The following is a 22,638-nucleotide window of genomic DNA, read 5'->3' as shown; positions in this document are numbered from 1 at the left end:
CTTGTCTCCTGGAACTATCCCTCCCCCTATAAGCATTAAAGGTAAGGCCAAGAGCAACAAGAACAGATGCACAGGTGCTTCAGCCAGCTGTATGTTAAACAACACAATAACTTTATATGAATCCATAAATAGAATAAATTGCATTTTCCCAAATTGTGTAATCAGTAAATTAAAACACCTTTTAAAGCATTAGTCCTACACAAAGTAATTACATGTAAAAGAGCAGAGCCTTAACATAAAAATCAACCAACAACAGGTTTAATTTTGAAATACTTTATTTCCCATCAACATACATGTTGTAGTCCTGCGTTGGCAGGGAGCATGCGTAATAGTTTATGGCTGTTTTGGCGCGCATCTTTCCTGCGACTGAATTCCACTGCCAGCTGCACAGCTTCTACACTCATGCTTCTTAAACACACTTTTCTTGCTGTAGTCAATGCCTGCCTACACTTCAAATCAGACACAGGCCTTGGCGCCATCTCCAGTGTATAGCAATGATCTGCTTTTGCGATAGGATACACACAAACTCAAATACAAAGATATATATACAAGTAATTTTTACATGTTATGCTGCATTAAATATTTATACCAGAATACTCTGTTAGCTCACATATAACATACAGTATCTGAAGCTCATGGGAGTCCTGGGTGAAGGAGTTATATAGTTATGTCAGAAGGTGTCACAAGAAATATGTTATTCATCAATCAAGTTAAAGATTTATTTCTAATACATTTTTTTAGCCAAAAAACTTTATTGCAGTGTGACTGTTAGTCTAGGAGCTATTATAGGACATTTCTTTCACATCGCTGTAATCCTCATCTGCCCCAATTCAAAGCGGTCTTCTTAGAATTCTTAAAGTGAACTTGTGCTTTGTTATTTGAAACTCAGTCCTGACAGTAGGTTATATTATATTTAATCCCTCAGCTACTCCTTTCACTGCCATGCTTGAGGGGAAGAACGAAGGCCTGTGTAAGGTTCAAGTCGATCCGGTCTGAAGCTTACACAGGGCTTGCCATCCCATGTTATGGCACTGGAGGCTGAAAAAGCCAAGCACCAGTGCTGTGACATGCTTTCTTATACCGAGGTGCCAGATATTTATTCTCCTCCCCTGCAACAAATAAAGCATTGGGGAGGATGAGGCAAAATCAAATATAAGCTTCTGTGGAAGGCAACTTTATAATGAACTTGTTGCTTTGTCCTGCAAAAAAAAAGCACAAGTCCACATTAAGGTAAAGACAGATGTGGTTCACAATTTTGTTTTAAAAGTGTAGATCAAACATTCCAAACAATTTCTTGACAATAATATAAATACCTACAAACTGATAATTAAACATAACGTGGGTCAGCTGTTTCCCAATGAAAATCCACCCCCTGGCAGCCAGGAAGACATGCACACTTTTTTCTGTGTAGGTGCATGTTAAAAGACTTTCTTAGGACAGCTTTAATTTAGAAAGAAATGATTATCCCTTTACTTTGATGGTAAACATTGCAGAGGATTTCCATTAGGGTCTTTGGCACCCTGTAGTGTTCTTGTGAGCTGCAAATTGTTCTGTCAAGAATCAGATGACAATAAAGTCTACTATTACAGAAATGCATGGCTCCTCTTTTATATACAATCAACATATTAATTTCGTCTGCAGAGGTTCAACACACCCTTTCCTTCTCAAATCTTCCCATTATTCTAAACAAAAATAGATCATATAGTCTTGCAGAGAGTATACTTTTGTGCGTATGCTTCTTTATATGATATTAAGGCTAGGCTCAGACCTGCCTCAGGAGCAAACCGTTTCTGTGTGACTCCTGGTGGCTGGCACCCTGTAAGCTGCTCGGTCACTTACATTGCAGTGCTATTTTTTAAACCACCAGTGTCTGCAGGTTTGACAGCGGGTGGCAGTGAGCGGTACAATACCACTCATTCCTGCCCATTGTCAAATCTGCAGACACTTGTTCTTTAAAAACTAGCTATGTGGTGCCCATGTATTCTTTCTGGGGCTTCTGCGGGTAGATACAACTTGTAGTGTAGTCCCAAAGGCAGCATGTGGAAATGGTAACCACACTGCAATTTCATTGCCGTGTTGATAAAGGTTTAAAAAAAAACCCTCATAAATAACTACCTGTCCAGATTTCAATGACACATCAAAAATAAGCCCTCATGCAAGTAAATTTGTGCGTGTTTCAGCCTCTGAAATGTGTTGGTTTTTCAACTTTTATTTAAATCCCTTAATTGTTCACCAAACCCTACTACATTGCACTACCATCCTTTCACTTCATACATATGAATTTCACTGTGAAGCCATGTAAGAAGAATTGAGGCTGCCAATGCTGGCCTCCTTTTAAACATGACCATGACATGCAACCAGCCAGCCAGCCAGCCAGACAATCGGCATTATCAAAAGGAGCATTCAGCAACTATAAACTCTATTTTTCTCTCAAGACAAAAACCTACTCTTCTTGTTTTGAAAATAGAAGTTCCCAGCCTAGAAATTAGAGAATCATTATTTGTGAGGCTTTCACACAGGTGTACTGTGACACATTTATTTTAATGGGGATATGGCAGTTTTTCTTCAAATAAGACGATCAGAAGTCTGCAGGGATGATGGAGAGTGCAAATAGATAAGGACTCACATGGACACAGTGCTAAGGCTATGGTGCATTACTGCTACCTCATCACCCCCGTTGAGAGGTGACATGTTGTGCCTCACCTGCAGTCACCAAAAAAGAAATTATAGGGGTGGTGGTAAAGGGATTGTTGACTGCACCCTGCTTCCAGTTACTGATAAAACTTCTAATGCTTGTTCATCAAGGAGGGTGCTAGACACCTAGGAGCAGCCTGGGACGATGGAGCCAGCTGCTTGTGTGAATGAAGCCTCTTAGAATATGATAAAGGTCAACTTTTCAGGGACTCTGAATAATGTAGAAATACAGCAAAAGATCATGTAAATAGACCAATAAAAAATAATTATGAAGGACAGCCGAAAGCAGGGAAAACCCCAAAAAACATCACAGCTAAGGGAATAAAGAAACAATAGGAATGGTTTCTTTCAACATATATATATCTTCAGAATTCAGATGAAACCTGTGTAAATTCTTCTGTACATTGTGACCTGAAATAGTGTGGCATGACCACCCTCCAAGTAAAAAAAAATTATGTAGAGACAACTAACCTTAAAATGAACACACACAAACATAAGGAATGTATGAGTGCAGAGGGTAGATTCAAACTAAAACTGGAGGAAAGGCGCCCGTTACATGGGGCTGGTTATAAAAGTTCAATATCAGAGATGGTTTAAACAGTTCTCAAGTTCAGTCTTCAGCTTGCCATGTCAGTCCTAGGGCTTTCTTGTGCAACAGGAACACATTCCTTGCTGAGGCGGACAATCTCTTGGGATAGGGCTTCCAGATCCTGTATGGGAGACACAAATTACTTTAACATTCTGATACAAGAAACTCCACCCCTTGTGTTTTTTTTCCACGTTTCGAAAAACACCTCAAAAAAAGCCAAATTTGGCAAAGTACGAATTTTATTGATTTGCATTGACAGTCAGCATATTTAATGTTTTATTGGAATTGGGTCAGGCTTCTGAAAATCTAACAAACTAATGACCCACAGATAGTTTTCCAGGCATACAAGTGCAGAGCTAATGACAAGATGATAAATAAATAAACAGCAAAAACAGATATGCAGTGCCAAAATTTAGTCTTCACCCATCAAAAGCCTGAGAAAGATATTTTAAAGGTATTTGCAAAAGAACAGGTAAAATTCCATTATTTAAAAAAAATTGTACTGCATAACACCAAGTCAACTAAACTTATGGTATATCTATCTGTCTAGTTAGTAAAGAGACATGGTTTATTACAAATGAAAGCGAAAACAGGTGGACAGGAGCATCAACATCAAGACAACCTCCAAAAAGTGAATGGTTTTGCCACAGACCACTTCTCTCGTCTTATTCTTCCTGTTTTTCATGAGTCTTTCATTTTGCTAGTGCCTACTGTCACTACTGGTACTGTACATTAGCATGAGGAGGTACCTGCAAGCCAATTTAGGATGCATAGGTGGTCCAGATCCTCCAGAATTACACATCAATGTGTGCTGTTGCAAAAAGTTTTGCTGAGTCTCCTAGTATACCCTCAAGTTTGGAAAAGATAACAGGAGATAGGCCTTTATACAAGGAGAGATGGGTAGGGCAATAGAATAACAACCCAGGAGGACTGGTATCTGCTTCTGTGAGTGAGGAGAAATAGGAGGAGAACTGTCCACCTCCAGTGGGCTACTCATGTCAGCAACAGACTACATAAGCATAGCATGTTTGCCCAATATCCTGAAGTGGGACCTGTCCGCACAGCCAGGAAACATGGAGCTTGATTTGTTTTTTCCAGAGAACACCAGAACTGGCAGGTTCACCATTCATTCTATGTTCTCTTCACAGATGAAAGCAAGCTCACACAATTAAAACGCAATACATTCTGGAGACAATAGGGTGAATGTTATGCTGCCTACAACACCATCCAGCATGACTGTTCTGGTAGTGGCTGAGAAGGAAAATGATTTTGTCCCTGTCTCCATGTTGTTTTTAGTCTCCATTTTGTAGCAGAACTATCCATGGGAAATATATCAAGAAATCTACTTCACTGTGTGGGGGGGTGTTGAACATCCTGTAGAGCTAGTGGAGATTCTCCTCTGTTATTTAAAACAAAGAAATTGGTCACCTGGGGGAGTTGGAAGAGGTTCCCAGGATATTAGGGCCATAAATTGTTTAGTGCCATCAACTCCTAAATAGTCACTTATCACCTCAAACCTTTAACTTCTTTTCTGTACCACCTACTTTTCTTTATATAAATAAAACCATCTTTTCTGAAAAAAACTGGACAGCAACTCTGTTGATCAACTGGTGTCTGTTCTCTTACAATCGTAATATTAACCTAACAGTTGAAGTTTCTTAAAGAAATAGATACATTTTTTTCCTTTACATGGGTCAGTGATGGTCTGGAGAAAAAGGCATTCCCCCATGGGGGGCAGCAGAGACCTCCACATGCAAGTAAATGTTACCTCCATTGCTGTTAGGTCGCAGGACTTCCGACCTTGCAAATATTGGGAAGTATGAATGACTGCCATAGGAAAAGCTTTAGATGTCTCATGTGTCCAAGTACCTTTTCACAACCATTTTATTTAGAATCCTCTAATTCATACAGAATCCCTATAGAGATGATAACTAGTATTATCAGTAAAATGTATAAAATTCTAACAATGCACTAAACAAATCAATAAAGATTTTCAGGTGATTTCATGAATTCATGTGATTTCAGTGTTCCCCTCATTTTTTATTTAGTATGTCCTGCAGAGATTCAGTTATACTTGCACTGGGAAAACACTGCAGTTGCCATTTGTGACCTTCCCTTTTAAAAAAAGCTTGTTGTCTGGCTGTTCAATACGAGACTTTACTCTGGCTTTTCAATCCAAATTTTTTTCCAGTTAGTGACTGATAGGCAACATTAACTCAAATAACTACTCATTACAAGAATAGTACAAGAGTATGCAGAAGATCATTTTTGAATGCACAGCATATCAAACTTTGAAGCAAATAAGCTACAGTAGGAGATCACTCTGGAAGCAACTGGTGTCAGTTAAGAACAGACACCTGAAACTACAATTTGCATAGGCTCGCCAAAATTTGTGAACTGCTACATTTGGATGATATGATCAGAATCTGGTGCAACAACATGAAAGCACCTTGCTTAGTATCAACAGTTTGGGCTGTGGTGTAATAGTGTGGGGAACAATTTTCTGGCACGCCTTGAGGTTCTTAGTACCAAATGAACATTGTTTAAATGCCATAGATTACTTAGGTATTGTTGCTGACCAGGTCTGTCTTTTTATGACCACAGTGTATTTGCGTGATGACTACTTCCAGAAAAATACCATGCCATGTCACAAAGTTTAGATCATCTTAAACTGGTTTTAGGAAAACAATAATGAGTTTAATGTACTCAAATGGCATCCACAGTCACCAAATCCCAACCTAATATAGCACCTTTGGGATGTGATGAAACAGCAAGTTTACACCATGGATGTACAACCAACAAATATGCAGCAACTGCATGATGTATTCATGTCAATATATGCCAAAAATGTTTCCAGCACTTTACTAAATCTATGCCATGAAGAATTATGGCACTCATGGAGGCAAAAGGGAGTCCATATGGTACCAGCAATGTATACCTAATAAAGTCTCCAGTGAGTATTTTCTTTGAGAATTTCTCTTTTTGCATAACTCATACAGAAGATCCATAAGCAACCAGATTTTGAAAAGATGTCTTCCACCTGCTGCTGCTGTTAGCACTGTCCTATTTTTCTCCTCAAGACCATTTAGGGGGATGAAAATTATACCATGAATATTAGAGCTGTAAATTGTGAAGTAATACAGAAAGGAATGTTACATTTGTGGGAAGCTACTTAATATCATCTTCCCCTGCCCATTATATAAGTAATAACAATAATGACTACACTGTAGCCTAATGTAGGATTTCTTTAGGGTAAATGTTATATAATTGGATGCCTTTACACAATCAGAGAAAATGCTCTCACTCACAATTTCCTTAGAGATGAGATTTTTTTTTAATTAGGTCAAAACCTAAAGGGGAATCCCTACTATGTTTTAATACAATACAATAGTAGCAGGGCAACCATTCAGTAACACATATTTAGTAGAAACAATGACATTGTAAGATAGTGTTAAAATATGATTTTTATGATATACATAAAAAATCGATTTAAAAAAACAAAAAAAACAAAACACAACAAAAAAACCTTATTGGTAAGTGTTAATCATTTTAAAAGCTTTGGTTCTGTGTGTAATCATATATGTACATGGAAGCAGTCACTTTAGCCATTACAGGGAGACTAGACTCTGCTTTCTAACTGTGGCTAGCAGATTCCCTGTTATTATTATCTTATTATTCAGATTATTATTTGTTAGGATTTGGTAGTGCCAATAATAACTAAACCATTTATCGTATGGTACTTTATTTCAATCATGGGTCTATTTTAAATACACAATAAGTGACACCATGATAAATGGGTACCTTGCTCAGTTAAAGTAAGAGAAAGGTTCAAAAAGATGAACTAAAAGTGTATGTCTGGGGACAAAAAACAATTAGTACATCACTGTTATGCACGCACCTTCCCATGTTTTATCAAATGTCAATACCAATTAAAATGCTGCTGAAAAAAACAAACTGTTGGAATTGCCAGAAATCCAGAAACTTTTTGTTTCAGCTGAGAACACAATACATTTGTATTGTGTTAATGAATGTTCTAGAGGAGGAGAGAGAGGTTTGGAAGTAAATCTAGGTAATTCCTGGATAAACACTTTAAATCCTTACAGCCATCTTATATTATTATGCACGGATGCATTGAGAGTCGTTCTTCATTTTCTTTATTCTGTTCTGCTAAGTTGTATCACTTCACCTGTCCTGATCTTATTTCTCCTTATTCCTCTGAAAAGAATGTGAACATGTCCATCATGTGGAGTTTCACGTTCTGCACATGAAGGTTAAGATGACACTGAAAGATTGTGCTTCTCCCCGCACTAGGAAGAGGCTTTTCATGTTGCTATTCCCAGGATGCAGGTTCTATGCGATTGGAAAATCAATGGAACAGATTCCTTGCGCACTGGCAGCCTGAGATCTGCTTGACCTTCCTATGTCCTCCATGTAAAAAAGAAAGTAACATCTCACCACAAACAAAAGGCTACAAGTCTCCAATATATGTAGAAACTGCAAAAGACACTCTGTGCATAGATTTTCAAGGACTGAGGTGATAGAGTGGACATACATGTGTATGAACAGGCATAACCAATTATGGCATGAGGGGATTTACATACAGCAACTAGAGCACTAGTAGGCTTCCATTCCTTTGTTTTTTTTTTGAATGATTAAAGAAAGCTTTTTAAGGTCTGGCAATCAGGCAACTAAAGGGTGGTCAGGAATGGCAGTCTCCACCTCTTAATCCTAAAGGAGTTAGTTTAAGTCTAAAATAAAGGCAGATAATAAAAGCACTATTTAAACACACTCATGATTTAAAGCCTCACTCCAGGGTGTTGACAAAAGTAAAAATGCTAAAATTTTGCCACATGTACTTCTCCTGTGCAACTGGTCCCCAAAAACCTCTCCCCTTCAGCAAGAGATCACAGACCAGTAATGCTTTCATGAGCAATGCAGGAGCGGCAGGGTAAATGAGAACAACAAGAACCCACCCACAACCCCGGGTGTCAGGGAGAAGTGAAGGTAAATACGTGTTTATGAATGTTTCTCTAAAACCTAGTTTAATGTTTGTTATGAAAACATTATTAGACTTCACAGACCTACAATAAATTGTACATTTTAAACACAAGCTGACAACAGTTTTTTTTACTAATATAGAGAAATGAGATAGTATGAAGTACTTTTCCTAATCTTGGAAAATGATGACTGGTCAGTTTCTAGGAGATGCTGTACCCTGCATTGCATGTACATGAAAAGAAAAATACAGTTAATGCTGGGCAAACATCTCACATTTTATTTATATTTAGCTGGATTGCACTTTATACACGTAGCTGGATTGCACTTTATACAATTAGAAAGTAATGCAACTAGGTCAATGAAGATAATAAAGAAAAAGATTAATAATCTTCTTTTTACTCCAGTAGACAGTCTGTTACCTGGTAGTAACATAAAAGCAACAAGAGCTCTGATTGGCTCATGGGTGCTGCTCCTCCCACTTTTAGTGCTGTAGTGAGAGGGACTGCAGAAACTTGCATCATGTTGAACTCAAAAATTAATGGTTTGATGTAAAAACACATATAAAACCAGCACATAACTGAAATAAATAGTGTTTTGTTTTGCATGCTCACAGAATATAGAATTTAACTAAAAGAGCAGACAGAATCCAATGCCCTCAGGCATCTGTGTATACAGGCTTTTAGTTTAGCTGGACATTGCCCTTTAGCATATGGAAAATGGAAGTCCATGTAAAAAAAAACTTCAACTCCAAGTCAACTTATCAAGTGAATTAGAGAAATTTACATTTTTTTTTACCTGTTTAGTCTTTTTATTCTTTAAAGCCAAACTTAGGTTCCACAACATAAAATTCAGGCAGCCATTGCTGCAAAAGACAGAGGATATCCCTTCCAAAATAATTCCTCCTACCTGCCTGATCATTCTGAGAATCTGTCAAAAACCATGAACTGTACATGAAAAACTTCAGCTTTGGGTGCCAGAATAACTGTCAATCGCGGCTTCCCCTTCATGAGCCAGGAATAAACGAATGAACTCCTGTACACCTGTGTGGGAGTAATATTATCCCAGCCCAGCCAATCAAGTGAGGCAAATATCATCTCTAGGAAAAAAAGAAAGTAGAAGATGATAGAGAAATGAAGAAATGATAGTTCCCTGCAAAGGAATGGAGATAGGTGAGTATCAAGGGTTTGGTTCCACTTTAATCTTTGCTGGCCAGTGGATTCTTCTGGTAATCTAATGTTATAGGAAAATATTCGGAAACAGAATTTCTAATTTGACAGGTGGATGACTGACCAACTCCAGTCAAAAACTACCACTATTACAGGAATATAAAAACTGTTTTACTAGAATATACATCCAATATATTTCATACAATATACTGCAACCATGAGAATGAATTACAGAGAGGGGTGCCAGAACACGCTTCAGAGGCTCACAGCAAGTCAACTCATTTCTGAGAGCTATTGAGCAGGGCAAACAGGTGAAGAAGATAAGTGCCAGAATAAAACAGGTAGGTCATGTCTCCCAAGTAAGTTTATTTGCAAAATGTAAAAGTCCAATGGGAGCATATTTTCACTCTAATGCCATTTTAGCCTTAAATTGGCATAAGACTCCATGCAGCAATGCTTATTATGGGTATATAAATGTTGCAATCATAACAGCATATATTTGGAAAAGTATTTTCACAAAACCCCAATTTATTTATTCCTACCAAAAGGCAGCCAAAATGAAAAGTATTACGCTGGAAAAAATTACACTAAGCCATTAGAATGATTAGAAACAGCAGAATATTTATTTTAATAAAACAGACTGGATGATGATCGCTGTTAATCCCTCAGATGCCATCTGGAATACATTACAGTGATGCCCAGATCATGCCGGGACGAGCATCAAGCAGTAGGGATTAGCATATATAAATGTATTATTAGCCCTTTTGTTGTACACTAGTTCTCATTGCTGAGGCAGGACAATCAGAGCCAGCTTTCATGTATGAAGCTTTTTCATTACAGTTTCAGAGAACCATTACTGACATCACAATGATGATTGATATACTTTCCAAGGAGAATTTCTCTGCCTTTGAAACCATTCAGACATATGGGTTGCTGAGTTCAGAGGCCGAGGTTGGAAAAGGCAACTACATTTAAAAAATTTTTTGAAAGATAAAATAGACTAGGACCACTTTAAATTCCATTGGACCATGGGCTGTATTATTAATTGATGCTGGAAGAAATGTATTCAGTTTCCCAAACAATTGTCGTTTGAAACTGGAGGAATATCGTTTTACATGGCATTAAATGAAAGTTGAAAGAAAAATAAACAGAAAACAGAAAAGAAACAACCCCCTGCCCCAGAAAATAAAGATTTTCAGCTCCCTAACCTCCTAAAAATTCTACTAAGTACTACTGTCCATTAATATGTCCTGTCTAGAATAGGGAAGAGTTTATCTATGGTATGTGTTCAATCATTTAATACACCGTATTTTTCGCCGTATAAGACGCTCCGGAATATAAGACGCACCCAATTTTAAAGGAGGAAAATCTAGAAAAAAAAGATTCTGAAAGATTATTCCCCTTCTGATCACTCATGTGCCATTCAAATTCCCTTTCTGATCACTCTATGCCTTTCAAATTCCCTTTCTGATCACTCTGTGTCATTCAAAATTCCTTGCTGATCACTCTGTCATTCAAATTCCCCTTCTGATCACTCTGTGCTTTTTTTCCACTGTACGGCAGTTAGGAGAGGGAACAGCAAGTGGCGCTGTGCCGGCTTCTTTCGCTCTGCTTTACAGACAGGAGAAAACACGTGCTGCTGCCAGAGAGAAGAGGAGACAGACGCTGCTGCAGCCAGAGACACACGCAGGATCGGGTATCGGGTAAGTATTTTATTTTAATTATTTTATAACACATTTGTCATATAGGACGCACTAACTTTTCCCCCCAGTTTTGGGGAAGAAAAAGTGCGTCTTATACGGCAAAAAATACGGTATTCAAAAAGATGATGATATTTTAAAAAGTTCTTAGCCATGCACGATTGAATAATGATCTAATATATGAGCTCAACTAAACAGAACATTCTAATAGGTATCAGGTTATAAGTGCATACAAACAGAGTATAGAAACAAAGTGGAAGGTGGTAAACAAAATACCTTGTCTGAGGGTCAATTTGCTTGCAAACTAGATTACAGCTATTTCCTCTCATCTCTCAATCCAGCTAGTCAATCAAACAGGACCAAGTGACCGGTAATAAAGGAAGAATAAGATGCCAGACTAAATTTCATAGCATCCATGGCATACACTGAAAAACACTCCCTGAGGAGGAAGGATTTGTAGTTACTGGAAGTAGGTGTTGAGCATCTCTAAGATCTTAGCTTGTTAACAGGAAACCAAAAGGTCTTACAACTGAACAGCTATAGGAAGCAGATCTACACAATTAGTTTTTGAATTTGAAAATGTAATACTTATCACTTCTAAGACGATTTACCCAAAGGCTCAGCAGAAGGGATAAGAAGAAACTGGGGAAGAGTCATTTATACACCATATATTTTTTATAATTTTATTTTTTATTCAGTGAACAGTCATAGATACTGGCATTAAACATTAAAACATACAAATCACCAACTGTGTTATCATCTTCCGCATCACAAACATATTATGAACAAACAAGCAGAATGACTGAGCACAGGCAATTTTCAAGGTATTAACAAAAATAACCAAAGAAAGAAATAGAGAAATGGAAAGCAAAATAGAGGAAGAGGGGGAGGGAGAGGAGGGGGAGGGGCACGGCATTGCAGGCCAGACTGAATAAAGGCCAGACTTAACACAGTAGGGAACACAGAGCAATAATTCAATGATATCCTCTGCATTCAAAACAGATCGTAGGCATTATCAGCCGCACTGTATAATGAAAGGTACGCTTGAGTAGTGGTATACTGTATCCAATAGAACCAAGTAGTTCAGAATTTATCCGATCTACCGTCCCAGCTGGTAATAAGGTCTTCCATTGCCATAATGTCATTCACTCTTCTAAACCATTGTAACAAGGTGGGAGGAGAGGATTGTTTCCACAGGGCCAGAATACAGGCCTTAGCAGCATTTAAAAGATGTTTGAGTAGAGAAGCATGGTATTTCCCTTTTAGACCAATCATTCAAATGTAAAAGGGCTAGCTCCGGGCTGTTACGTATATCTACCTCTGTCAATTCTTCAATAACCGCCGCCACCCCTGACCAGAAAGATTGCAACTTAGAGCACTCCCAGAATATATGAAACAGGCTGCCAGCAGCCGCTTCACAACGCCATCATCTATCATCTACTCCTGGATACATTTTGGCTAACACAGTCGGCACTCTGTACCACCGCTTGAGCAATTTATAGTTCAGTTCCTGGTAAGAGTTGCTGAGAGCGGCTTTATGACCCATGTACAGGAGACGATCCTGCTGTTCTGAGGAGAATGCGGTGTCAAGATCACTTTCCCATTTACGCAGAAATGGTAAAGTTGGGGTCGAGGGGCAGTATCCGTCAATAGCATCTTATACACCATATATTGAGTGAGTGCCACTGGATCTTTTACTGATACATTACATACATTATGAGGCAATTTACTTATGGTGCAGACAAATCTTGTGTACCCAACTCAGCTTTAATCCCCTTAGTGGTCTAATTCTGTTCAAATTTCCATGCAAAAAGCGTTACAATTGCATGGAAATCTAATTTTCAATGTAGGCTATAATTCTTAGGCATACCTCGCCAAAATATGTCCAATAGTTAATACATTTATTAATAAACTTTAAAAAAAATCTGTTATAGAAAAAATAGTTTACAATGTAATATAACTGTACAGTAGCAAATATAATATATATATATATATATATATATATATATAAGAATATATATATTATATGAAGATTTCTTTATATTAGACTCAGTACAGCTATTTTGTAGTGAATCCAATACAAAATTATTTGAATTTCCCGCCACTCCGCCCGCACAAACCAGCGCCCGCACCGACGTCACGGGAAACACCGTAGATCCCGGCTCTTCACTTCGCGTCTGGAGATCGGAGAGTGAAGGACCTGCGGGGACCAGAAGGACGACGGTGGACGACAACAGGGCAAGGTAAGTGGGGTTTTTCTTAGCTTAAAGTGACCCCGAGTGTTACTAGGAGATTACCGTTTTGTGCAAGTAAAATTCTCCCTCAGTCACACTCGGGATTACCACTAGGGGGGTTAAGGGAGTGGCCCAACCCCTTTTTTAAATTACATTAGTAAATATTTTCTGCAGTACATTTACATATGACATGCCCTTTGCTAGACCACCTAGAAAATATAATTTAGGTAAATGCAAACACTTTTCAGCTGTTGCAACAAGCTTCGGTTTCTGGTAGCCCTGAATCCGACTCCTCAGAATTTACAGGGTTTCTCATTTTAACTTCCCACTTTTGCATTCAAACCTCACAAAAAAATTTGGACCCCCTAATGATTCTTAAATTAATAAATTGAATATAAAATTAAATATAACACAATATTTTTAACATAAAAGTTTTTCTCATGAAACAAGCTTTATATTTAGTATTAGCTTTATATTTAGTATTGCACTTACTCTTTTTAAGTAATTAAGTAATGCAAAATGTCAAAGAGTGGTAGACAGTTATCTGAATGGAAGTGATGCCTCCCAGATAGCAATGGTTTTGGGTTGTAATCGTACAACCATAACAAAAGTTATTAAGACCTAAAATCTTCCCGTAGAATGGAAAAATTACCAAGAGGAGACCTGAGAAATTCAAAGTTGGATTAAGCCCATAAAGAGGAGTTACGCAAGTTAATATCCAAAGATTGGGAAATAAGCCTCAGGGAAATGAAGGATCAATTATTTATCAAATTTGGAATAATATATCTATTTCAACAATAGATAGATGCATTGATAAATTCCAATGGTCATTAAAAAGAACTTCCTGCAAGGTGCAATGATTCCAACTCTCTTAAAGAAAGGCTTAGCTATGCTAACAAAATCCTTGATCTCAGGAAGATGGAAAAAACATCTACTTTGTTGATGAAGTAGGTTTTACCATCTCAATGAAAACCAAAAACGGGAAGATCTCCTATTGGGCAAAGGGCGGTGCATGTTGTGGTTGCAGTGTGTTCCAGAAATTATTTAATTTGTTGTGTGAGGAATAAAAATGGGACACTCAACTTTAAGTCACAAGCACAAGATCATTTAAGTCACAAGCACAGATTTAATCAAAAAGCATTCCTCAATTTTTTTGATGAGGTTTTGAATGTTTTTAGTGAAAAGAGTATTTAGCATGCCGTCCTAAATATGGACAATGTCCCCATTCATAAAACTAGTCAGGTAAAGAGCTTGGTTGAAAGTAAGGGACACCAACTCCTATTTTTGCCACTATACTCTCCTTTTCTTAATCCTGTTGAGAACATGTTCTCAAAATAGAAAGAAGTAGTAAGAAGAAATAGGCTAATTAATATGGGTGTTTTATTGGAAAGCATCATCAGTGTATTTTTAACAATAAGCGAGCAGGATTGCTCAAATATACGAAAATGTTTAGCTTTTTGCCTAAATAACTAAGAGTAGAAAGCATTAATGATCAATAAATCATTTAATTCATTATTACATATTTTTATTTAATGTTTCTTGAGCAAAGCTTTTATAGTAAAAATATTGTGGTATATTTACAAACTACCGGCTAGGCCATATCTGGCCTAAAGGCCAACCTTTACTGTATTTGCCAGTTTAAACAAAAGACAAAAAAATGAAAACAATCATGTTTTATTTATTGTTTTTATCAAGTGGCTATAAAGTAATAGCATAGCATGCATAAAAATCAGGAACAGGAACTTTACCAGGATAAAAATTTGAACCACATTCTTTGGTAGTTTTAAAACAAAACCAAAGCTTAACTACATAACAAAATTAAAAGCTGGAAAACCCAAAACAGTTTATATATTAAACCTGGAATATAGTTGTAGAGTGGAATAGCTGTTAAATGCAATCCAAAACTAACTCAATGTAGTGTTTTTCTAAGAAACAGAATTGCTTCTGCCAGATCCTCTTTCATAGAAGCTCTTAAATCTGACTTGATTATTTTTAGGGCTGAAAATAGTCTTTCAACACTGACTTGGGTGTGTGGCATTGCTGTTACGGTTCTAGCCACATCACTAATAATCTTAGGATAAACAAGGATGGCTTCTTCTACAGTCAGTTTCAATGAGCGATCATACTTTTCTACTTTTTTTAGTTCTTTAAAAAAATCCTGCTGGAATCTCTATATTTGGACATTTTCTGGTCGTTTATCTTTTACGCATATGCAACGTCGCTTTACAGTTGAAAGTTCCATTTTGTCCAAGAAGGAATCAAAATCTAATTCTTCATTTGAGGAGGATGATCCTGAGTTACCAGTGCTTATAGCTTCATCCAGTGGTGGTGTTTCAGGTGGTAATCCCTTCATCTGCTACATCATAGAGGGCCTTTTTTGCCGTATCAGTCTGGTCATCACTTAACACAATTTGGCTCATTGGATCATAAAAAGCAGCTAACAAGATTTGATTATCCAGTAAGAGTTTCTCTCTTTTCTTCATTGAAGATACAATGCCATCAGCTATTAACCCTCCACTTTTGTTCAGGCAATATATCAAGCTCTTCCATTTCAAGAAGAATTTACCAGGTGTTAAATCTTCAGATTGCAAACTCTTGTTGACAGTAAATGGGTTAGAAAGTAGATTTTACACTGCTTTACTTGTGTCCACTGGCTTTCAGTTAATAAACCATTTTCATTGTCTAGTTCTTCAGGAAAGTCTTTTTTTTTTCAAGCAAACGCTTTAGCATCAAATAAGTGCTTTCCCAGCGTGTTGTTTGATCCAAAATGGCACTTTTTCCTGCACGTCTTTTTAAAATGGCATCTGTTTTAGGGGCCCTGGCTACAACAGTTACTTGCCTCAATTTGCCAATTAGAGTAGCTGCATGACAATCTTTCAATCCATCTCTTATTGCAAGTTGCAGAGTATGAACGGCACAACGCATATGTTGAATAGTAGTACGTGTAGATGCTTTTTCAACAATGTTATCCAAAATGTCGCTATTCTCTTCGCTTTCATCTTCTCCGAAACTTGCAGAACTGTCTTCCTTTAATATCTGCCTGTCACTTTCTTCATCTACTTTATTCATGTTTTCAATTGTGCTCAACATATTAGAAGCATTATATGTCACAATACATAGAATCTGTTTCTTTTTCATTTCAAAATCTTCTAGAACATCCTCCAAAAACTTCTGAAGATAGTCACTGGGGTGATGTGCCTGGATGTCCTTTACTCCCAAGGTTCACGGTATTGTTTTATTATTTTCATCAACAAATCTAACATTAATAGCAAAATAATTGACTCAGTGACGTGTGCATGCATCCATTTTTTTGAAGACAAAATGTCCTTTCAGGACCTTTTCGTAGTTCTTACTTTTTACATCTTCAATTCTCTTCAATTCTAGGTTTCCTTACACTTTCTCTTTCCGGGGAAACATAACGTTTTTTATCCATTTCTCCATTTAGGCCTAAAAAGGTTGGCTGTGAAAAGGATAGTGATACACTATTCTTTACTACCATTTCTATATTGTGGTTTTTGAATTTTTCTGTTGTCATTGTTATGGTAACTTTGTCAGATATGAAGAATTTTTTTAGTTGTGTTTTTGCTCCAGTAGATTTCTGAACATTTTTTATCCCAGAAGTAGATAGAATATTTTCACATCCTTCTCATTCACAACTTCTAACACTTTAGGATGAAAACTCTACAAGTGTCTTCAAATTTGATGCTCTTGTAGGTGCATTTTTGTTAGACCCACTGAAACTGCTAACTTTTGCATCACATTGTTTTTCACCATCATCTTCAAGAATACATTGGCATACGTAATGTTTCCCATCACTTGATAATGTAAAGTGCTCATAAACAGCAGACTTTATTGTGTTTGTTGACAGATTTTTTGCCATTGTAAATGGGATGCAACTTTCACTAAAATATAAATAAAAAATATGTTATACTAACTAGCATATTCTTTGACTGAAAACCAAACATACACATAGTCCTGCACTATTGCAAACATACATACATACAACACGGCACTATACACACAAATAGCTAAAGCCCTGCACTAAACTTAGACAAAGTTTGTCCTATACAGAAAAACATGAACAAACATATATACTATACACACAACACAACACAGAGCCCTACATTTTACTCAGAAACATAAACACAATATGCACTATACACAAACAGTCATACATTCCTGCACCATACACACAAACATACACATAGCCCTGCAGTTTTATCCAGAAACATGCACAAATCCTTCACAGTACACACAAGCAGCCATGCAGTTTTAAAATAAACATGAACACTTACAGTTGAATCCAAAAAGCTGTTCCTCCAAGCTCATTTAGCAGACAGAGGAAGTTGAGCAGATGCTGCTGCCCTTATCTTTATTTGCTGATCTTCTGTTGAAGACAGGGCAGTGGGAGGCTCCAGGGCCAACTTAACTAACATCCTAGTATTAGGTGGTGTGGGAGCATATATGGAGAGTGCAGACCGGATACCTGAACACACATCAGGCCATAGCACTCACCTACACATATATCATTACACTTATTTACACTCAAATGAACCTGTTAAACACATCATATCTGAAATAAAATGAAAACACTTTTTGTAATGTACATAATCCAGATTACAATAATGTGAATGTCAGGTTGTATAAAAGCTCAGCTGAACTTCACACTAGTAGAAATACAACTATGCACTGGGCTTTATTCTTACATCAGAGAAGTACTTAATTATGACTATTTTTTGTGAAATAGGACATTTGAACTTGCTGTATTTTTTTTTTATTATAATTTAAATTTATCAGGAGTCGGCACATTTTAATGACTCCAGGTACCCAAATTTAAAGGCAAATTTCACAATCTCTAAATGGATATACAGTAGCTAAAGGCTAATTATACAGATTTGCTTAAAACTGTTTTTTAATTATACCCTTGCCCCGCAGCAGGTGTTTTGAGTGTGGCCTTATAGCTCCTGCATTTTACTGTGCAGAAAAACTAAATTCTCCAGCCTACCCTGTACCATAAGTCTCAGCACAGCAAGCAGAGTAGAGTAGCAGGACAAAATAATTAGAGCAGCACAGCGGAATGGCTAGCCTTACCAACAGCGGTGGTGGAGGGAGAGCCTGAATGCTTGTGTATCAGAACACTGCAGCAATGATCATTTCTGAGTATTGATTACAAGTCTTGCAGGATGAAAAGACAAATATTGCCTTGGTGGCTTATTTTCCACAGAGCTCAGAGCTCTACCTGATCCTTGTTTACAACTATTTTCTACAGCTTACTCAGAAATACAGAAAGGTAAAATGGATGAGGAAAAAAAGCCTAATTTGTGGAAATTATTCTAAGTTAAATCTGCTCGAGCTGCTCATAGCAAGCATTAGCCTAATTTATTTTCTCCTTTATATTGCTGTATTTTATTATAGACTATAGCAAGATATTTTTAGAATACCTAACACTGGTGCATATTATGTCTCTTCCATAAAGTGTTGGAGTCAATGTATTAGGTAATGCTTGACCCTGTGGATAAGGGTTTCCTGTGGCAACTCCACTTACGGAGGGTCACTGATTTTGTAATCACTTCAGAAGTGTGATAGTTTTGTGGATAGAAGAGAAGCATGTCAAAAAAAGGTCTTTTAGTCATTAAATCTTGAGTTTATTAGTGAAAGTATATCCAAATACAGCCAACATGTTTTGCAAGGACTGGAAACGATAATGTTTAGTGTATGATAGGCTGGGCAAAGGGTTGAGGACTTGAAAGGGTTGCTTGACTTGATATGTTTCAAAACATCCACATTGTGGGTAGTGTAACTATCACTCCTCTCCTTACTCCACTCTATATAAATATTAGACCTTCTTGTCTAGTATGTATGTATGTATGTATGTAGTATGTTGGCCTTCCTATGCCGTTTGGAATGCCTTTGTGTCACTGAAAATTTACCAAACCCCTTTCTGTCCCATAATAGTAATCTGGTTATTGTAAAATCACCCCTTCTGGATGATGGACAATCTGCTTTCCTCTCCAAGGAGATAAATTCCTCCTTTTTTTGGTTGGTTATTCCCCTGACTAGATTCCCTAATCATTTCCAAATATTGCCAGGCCTGTTTTCTTACAGGGTGTGGTAAAAATCCTCCCTTGTTGGCAATACTCCCTGTAATCAACCATAATGCTCTTGTAACCTTGTCTTTACTAGGATTCTCTAAGGCTCTAAGCACCCTTTAATACATTGAATAGCCTGCTTGCTTCTACCAAAATCTTTGTCTATCTTCAAACTGTTTGGTGAACTCCAAAAATTATGGAAAATATTACTAGCACACTATGAATTTTGGTAAAACATGCAACATCCCAAGACTCTGGCTAACCTCTGATTCTTTCCCATTGTATGAAATGTCTACATGTCATGTCTACATGAAGCAAGCTAACAAATCCTTTCCAAAGTCAAACACATTGACTTCAGAAAATTCTAGCTCACCTACCTTCTGGAGATGCATATTCTTGGTTAACTGTTCTTCCAACATGTTCTGCAGTTTCTTGTTCATCTCTCGCAGGTTTTCATCTCCTGGTTTTACCAAATCCCTCAAGACACTTCCTAGACTGGTCCGATCCACCTGACCATGTGTGGCAGACACATCTGAGTAAGAAAAATGAGATAACAAACATCAAACAAAAACAACAAAAAAAGACCTTGCTTAACATCCAAAGGAAAATATTAGATAAACCAACCAAAATAAATATGATTCATAATTTAAAGTACAAAATGCTAAAAGTTGGGAAGAGGAATGGGTTAAAACTACCCCTCTTCCTTGTTCTGAACTTTTATACTCTCTTTTTAAACCTCTTTTACCTTTATGTTTGTTTTTTTTTTTTTGTTTTTTTTTGGCATTACTAATTCAAGTGCCCCTCTATAGTTTGTAGCCATGGGTAACCTACAGGCATATGGTTAGCCGTATCTTGACTTTCAAATTTAATGTTTGAAACATTTTTTTTTTTTTTTTTTAATTCTTTTACATGGTAATTATTACCTGTATTGAATTGTGTTATTGTTTTTATCAGCTCTTTCCTTTTCTCCAATCATTTGTATTGTTTAATGTTCTGTCTATAGTTCAATTGAAAATCAGAAAAAAAATGGTAAAGGAATAATGTACAAGAAGTGGGCAAAATGTCCTGATAAAAGGAGGAAAAAATTGTAGCACGCAATGGCTCAGGCCTATATTACACAGAAAAAGTTTAATACACGTATAGAATTTGTATATGGTAATCTTAGGGCTGACAGTAACTCCATCTTCATGAAGAGGGTCCTTGTTGCAGTAATGATTCGTGGCCCAGACCCCAGTGCCAGAACCCCATAAAAAGTTCATTCAACTCTTTGGCAAAGTTGTGGAAATACAGCAGTGATGTACTGATTGAAATGTAAATTATTCAGGTTTTTTTTAAAGTGGATCTATTTTCTTAGTGTATTCAGCCCACAGCAGACTGAGCATAGAACTGAACCAACCCCCCTCATGGCACACCCCCTCACCTCTCTTCACTTTATGCCTTAGTAAATAAAACATCAGCCAATCTTCCTGCAGCTAAATTATTCACACCTTGCAGCCCCCCACTTGCTGACAGCCTCAAAATTGAACAAGCACGTCATGTCCTTTTATACTAAGAATGGTAACAGGACAGACTGGGCATTCAAGAGGGGTCATTGTTTCAATATAAAAATATAGGAACCCAGCAACAACTGAGCACAAAGACAACAACAAAGCCATAGAAGGTACAGAGAGGGAATCATAAAAGTGGCTGAGAAAAGGTTAAGAACTGGCACATAATGGAAACATCACTGGTCAGGCTCAGGTTGCTAACAGGGACACGGTTTGGAAACAATTACCTAGCTAAGAAAAGGGCAGGCTGATACCAGTGTGAAAAGACACTTAGAATGTACGGTCTGAAATCACTGAGATCTGATCACTAGCCGCAAAGCCAGATCACCAGAAACTGGTACCCATATTGGTCTCTGTAGCCAGCATATGTCAGATTGGCAGGCAGAGAATTACTGCTTTACACTAACCAGGGTGGCAGCCCAATCAGCAGGCATTGAGACAATTTAAAAAAAAAAAATCACTATGTTATCTAATCTGCACTAAACTGACTTAAATCCCTAGAGAATATCATCTCCCATGAGCTGGACTGTCAGGGATCTGCAAAGCAATGCTTAACTCTACTTCTGCCAGGGCTCAGGAAAAGATCACGTAACTCCTCTCCAATATGTACTCAATACATCATCAATTAACTCCTCTCCTGCCAATGATCAGCATAGCAGCACCTAATTCTTCTCTGATAAGAGACAACAGCATTTTTTATCCTTTCTGCTAATATAGCTCCACACAGCACCATTTATCCCTTCTTTTACAATAATACTGCACTTTACTACATACTATTATACTACTACTATACTTTAATACTACAACAATTCCCGTTCACCTTTTATAGCCTAGCACAGCATCATTTACCCCGGTGCTACCCAAACCTAACAGAACAAATTTTACCCCAGCAAAACATCACCTACCTCCTTTGGTGCAATGTTCCATTGCACAAATATTTACCTCCTCTTTAACCTAGAGCCTAGCACAGTACCAGTAAAGCCTTCTTTTGCCACATTTCAGCACAAAATAACTTAAAACGTACCTGCCAAAACCCAGTTATGCATCACTTACTACTCATCTGCCAGATGACATCACAGTATTGCTGAACCCATTTCCTGTCAGAACCCAGCACAGGATCCCCAATTCCTCCACTGCTGGAGCCCAGAACAGCATAACTAACTTCCTCACTCTCCACAGGCCAGTACAGAATTATTTAACAATTTTCCTTCCACAGCCCAGCATAACATCACTAGACTCCTCAAGTACCACTACCACAGCCTAAAAAAATTCAACCCATCTTCAGCATCACTTATCCCTTCCTATGCCAGAGTATATTATGACCCAATGCCTCCTGAATCTTGCATCAATTAACCTACCTGCCAGAGCTTATAACATCACAATTTTACACTTCTTTTGCCAAAGCCATGCATAACTAAAATGTGCCAAGTCATCAAGAAATCACCCATGTGTGTTTGCAGCTCTGCAGTCACATAAGAAATTTAGGCACTGGTAGAACCGGAATAAAATGTCTACAAATGAAGTAGACATCAGAGTGGTATATTCACATGTTATGGTAAGTCTGTCATGCTTTAAGGGTTTGTGTTTTCTGCACTGAATAACAACTAACTTATGTATCACC

The 22,638-nt window shown here is 37.5% G+C and overlaps 1 protein-coding gene across 6 annotated transcripts in view; it reads right to left on the bottom strand.

The window, feature by feature from the left end:
• Positions 1-257: 257 nt before the first annotated feature.
• Positions 258-22,638, bottom strand: part of GRIPAP1 (GRIP1 associated protein 1) — a 100,431-nt gene continuing 78,050 nt past the window's right edge. For 4 of the 6 annotated variants that reach the window (XM_072431755.1, XM_072431758.1, XM_072431759.1 and 1 more), the window contains 2 exons: positions 19,848-20,002; positions 258-3,404 (listed from right to left, as the gene is read on the bottom strand). In XM_072431755.1, coding sequence (XP_072287856.1) covers positions 3,312-3,404; positions 19,848-20,002 — 248 coding nt within the window. In that variant the 3' untranslated portion in view covers positions 258-3,311. Of the gene's footprint in view, positions 3,405-15,039; positions 17,284-17,804; positions 17,955-19,847; positions 20,003-22,638 lie in introns of those variants that run through there. The other 2 variants (XM_072431757.1, XM_072431756.1) reach the window with 2 other exon arrangements.

This window comes from Pyxicephalus adspersus, chromosome Z (assembly GCF_032062135.1).
Source record: "Pyxicephalus adspersus chromosome Z, UCB_Pads_2.0, whole genome shotgun sequence".
NCBI lineage: Eukaryota > Metazoa > Chordata > Amphibia > Anura > Pyxicephalidae > Pyxicephalus > Pyxicephalus adspersus.
This window is presented reverse-complemented; position numbering and strand designations above follow the sequence as displayed.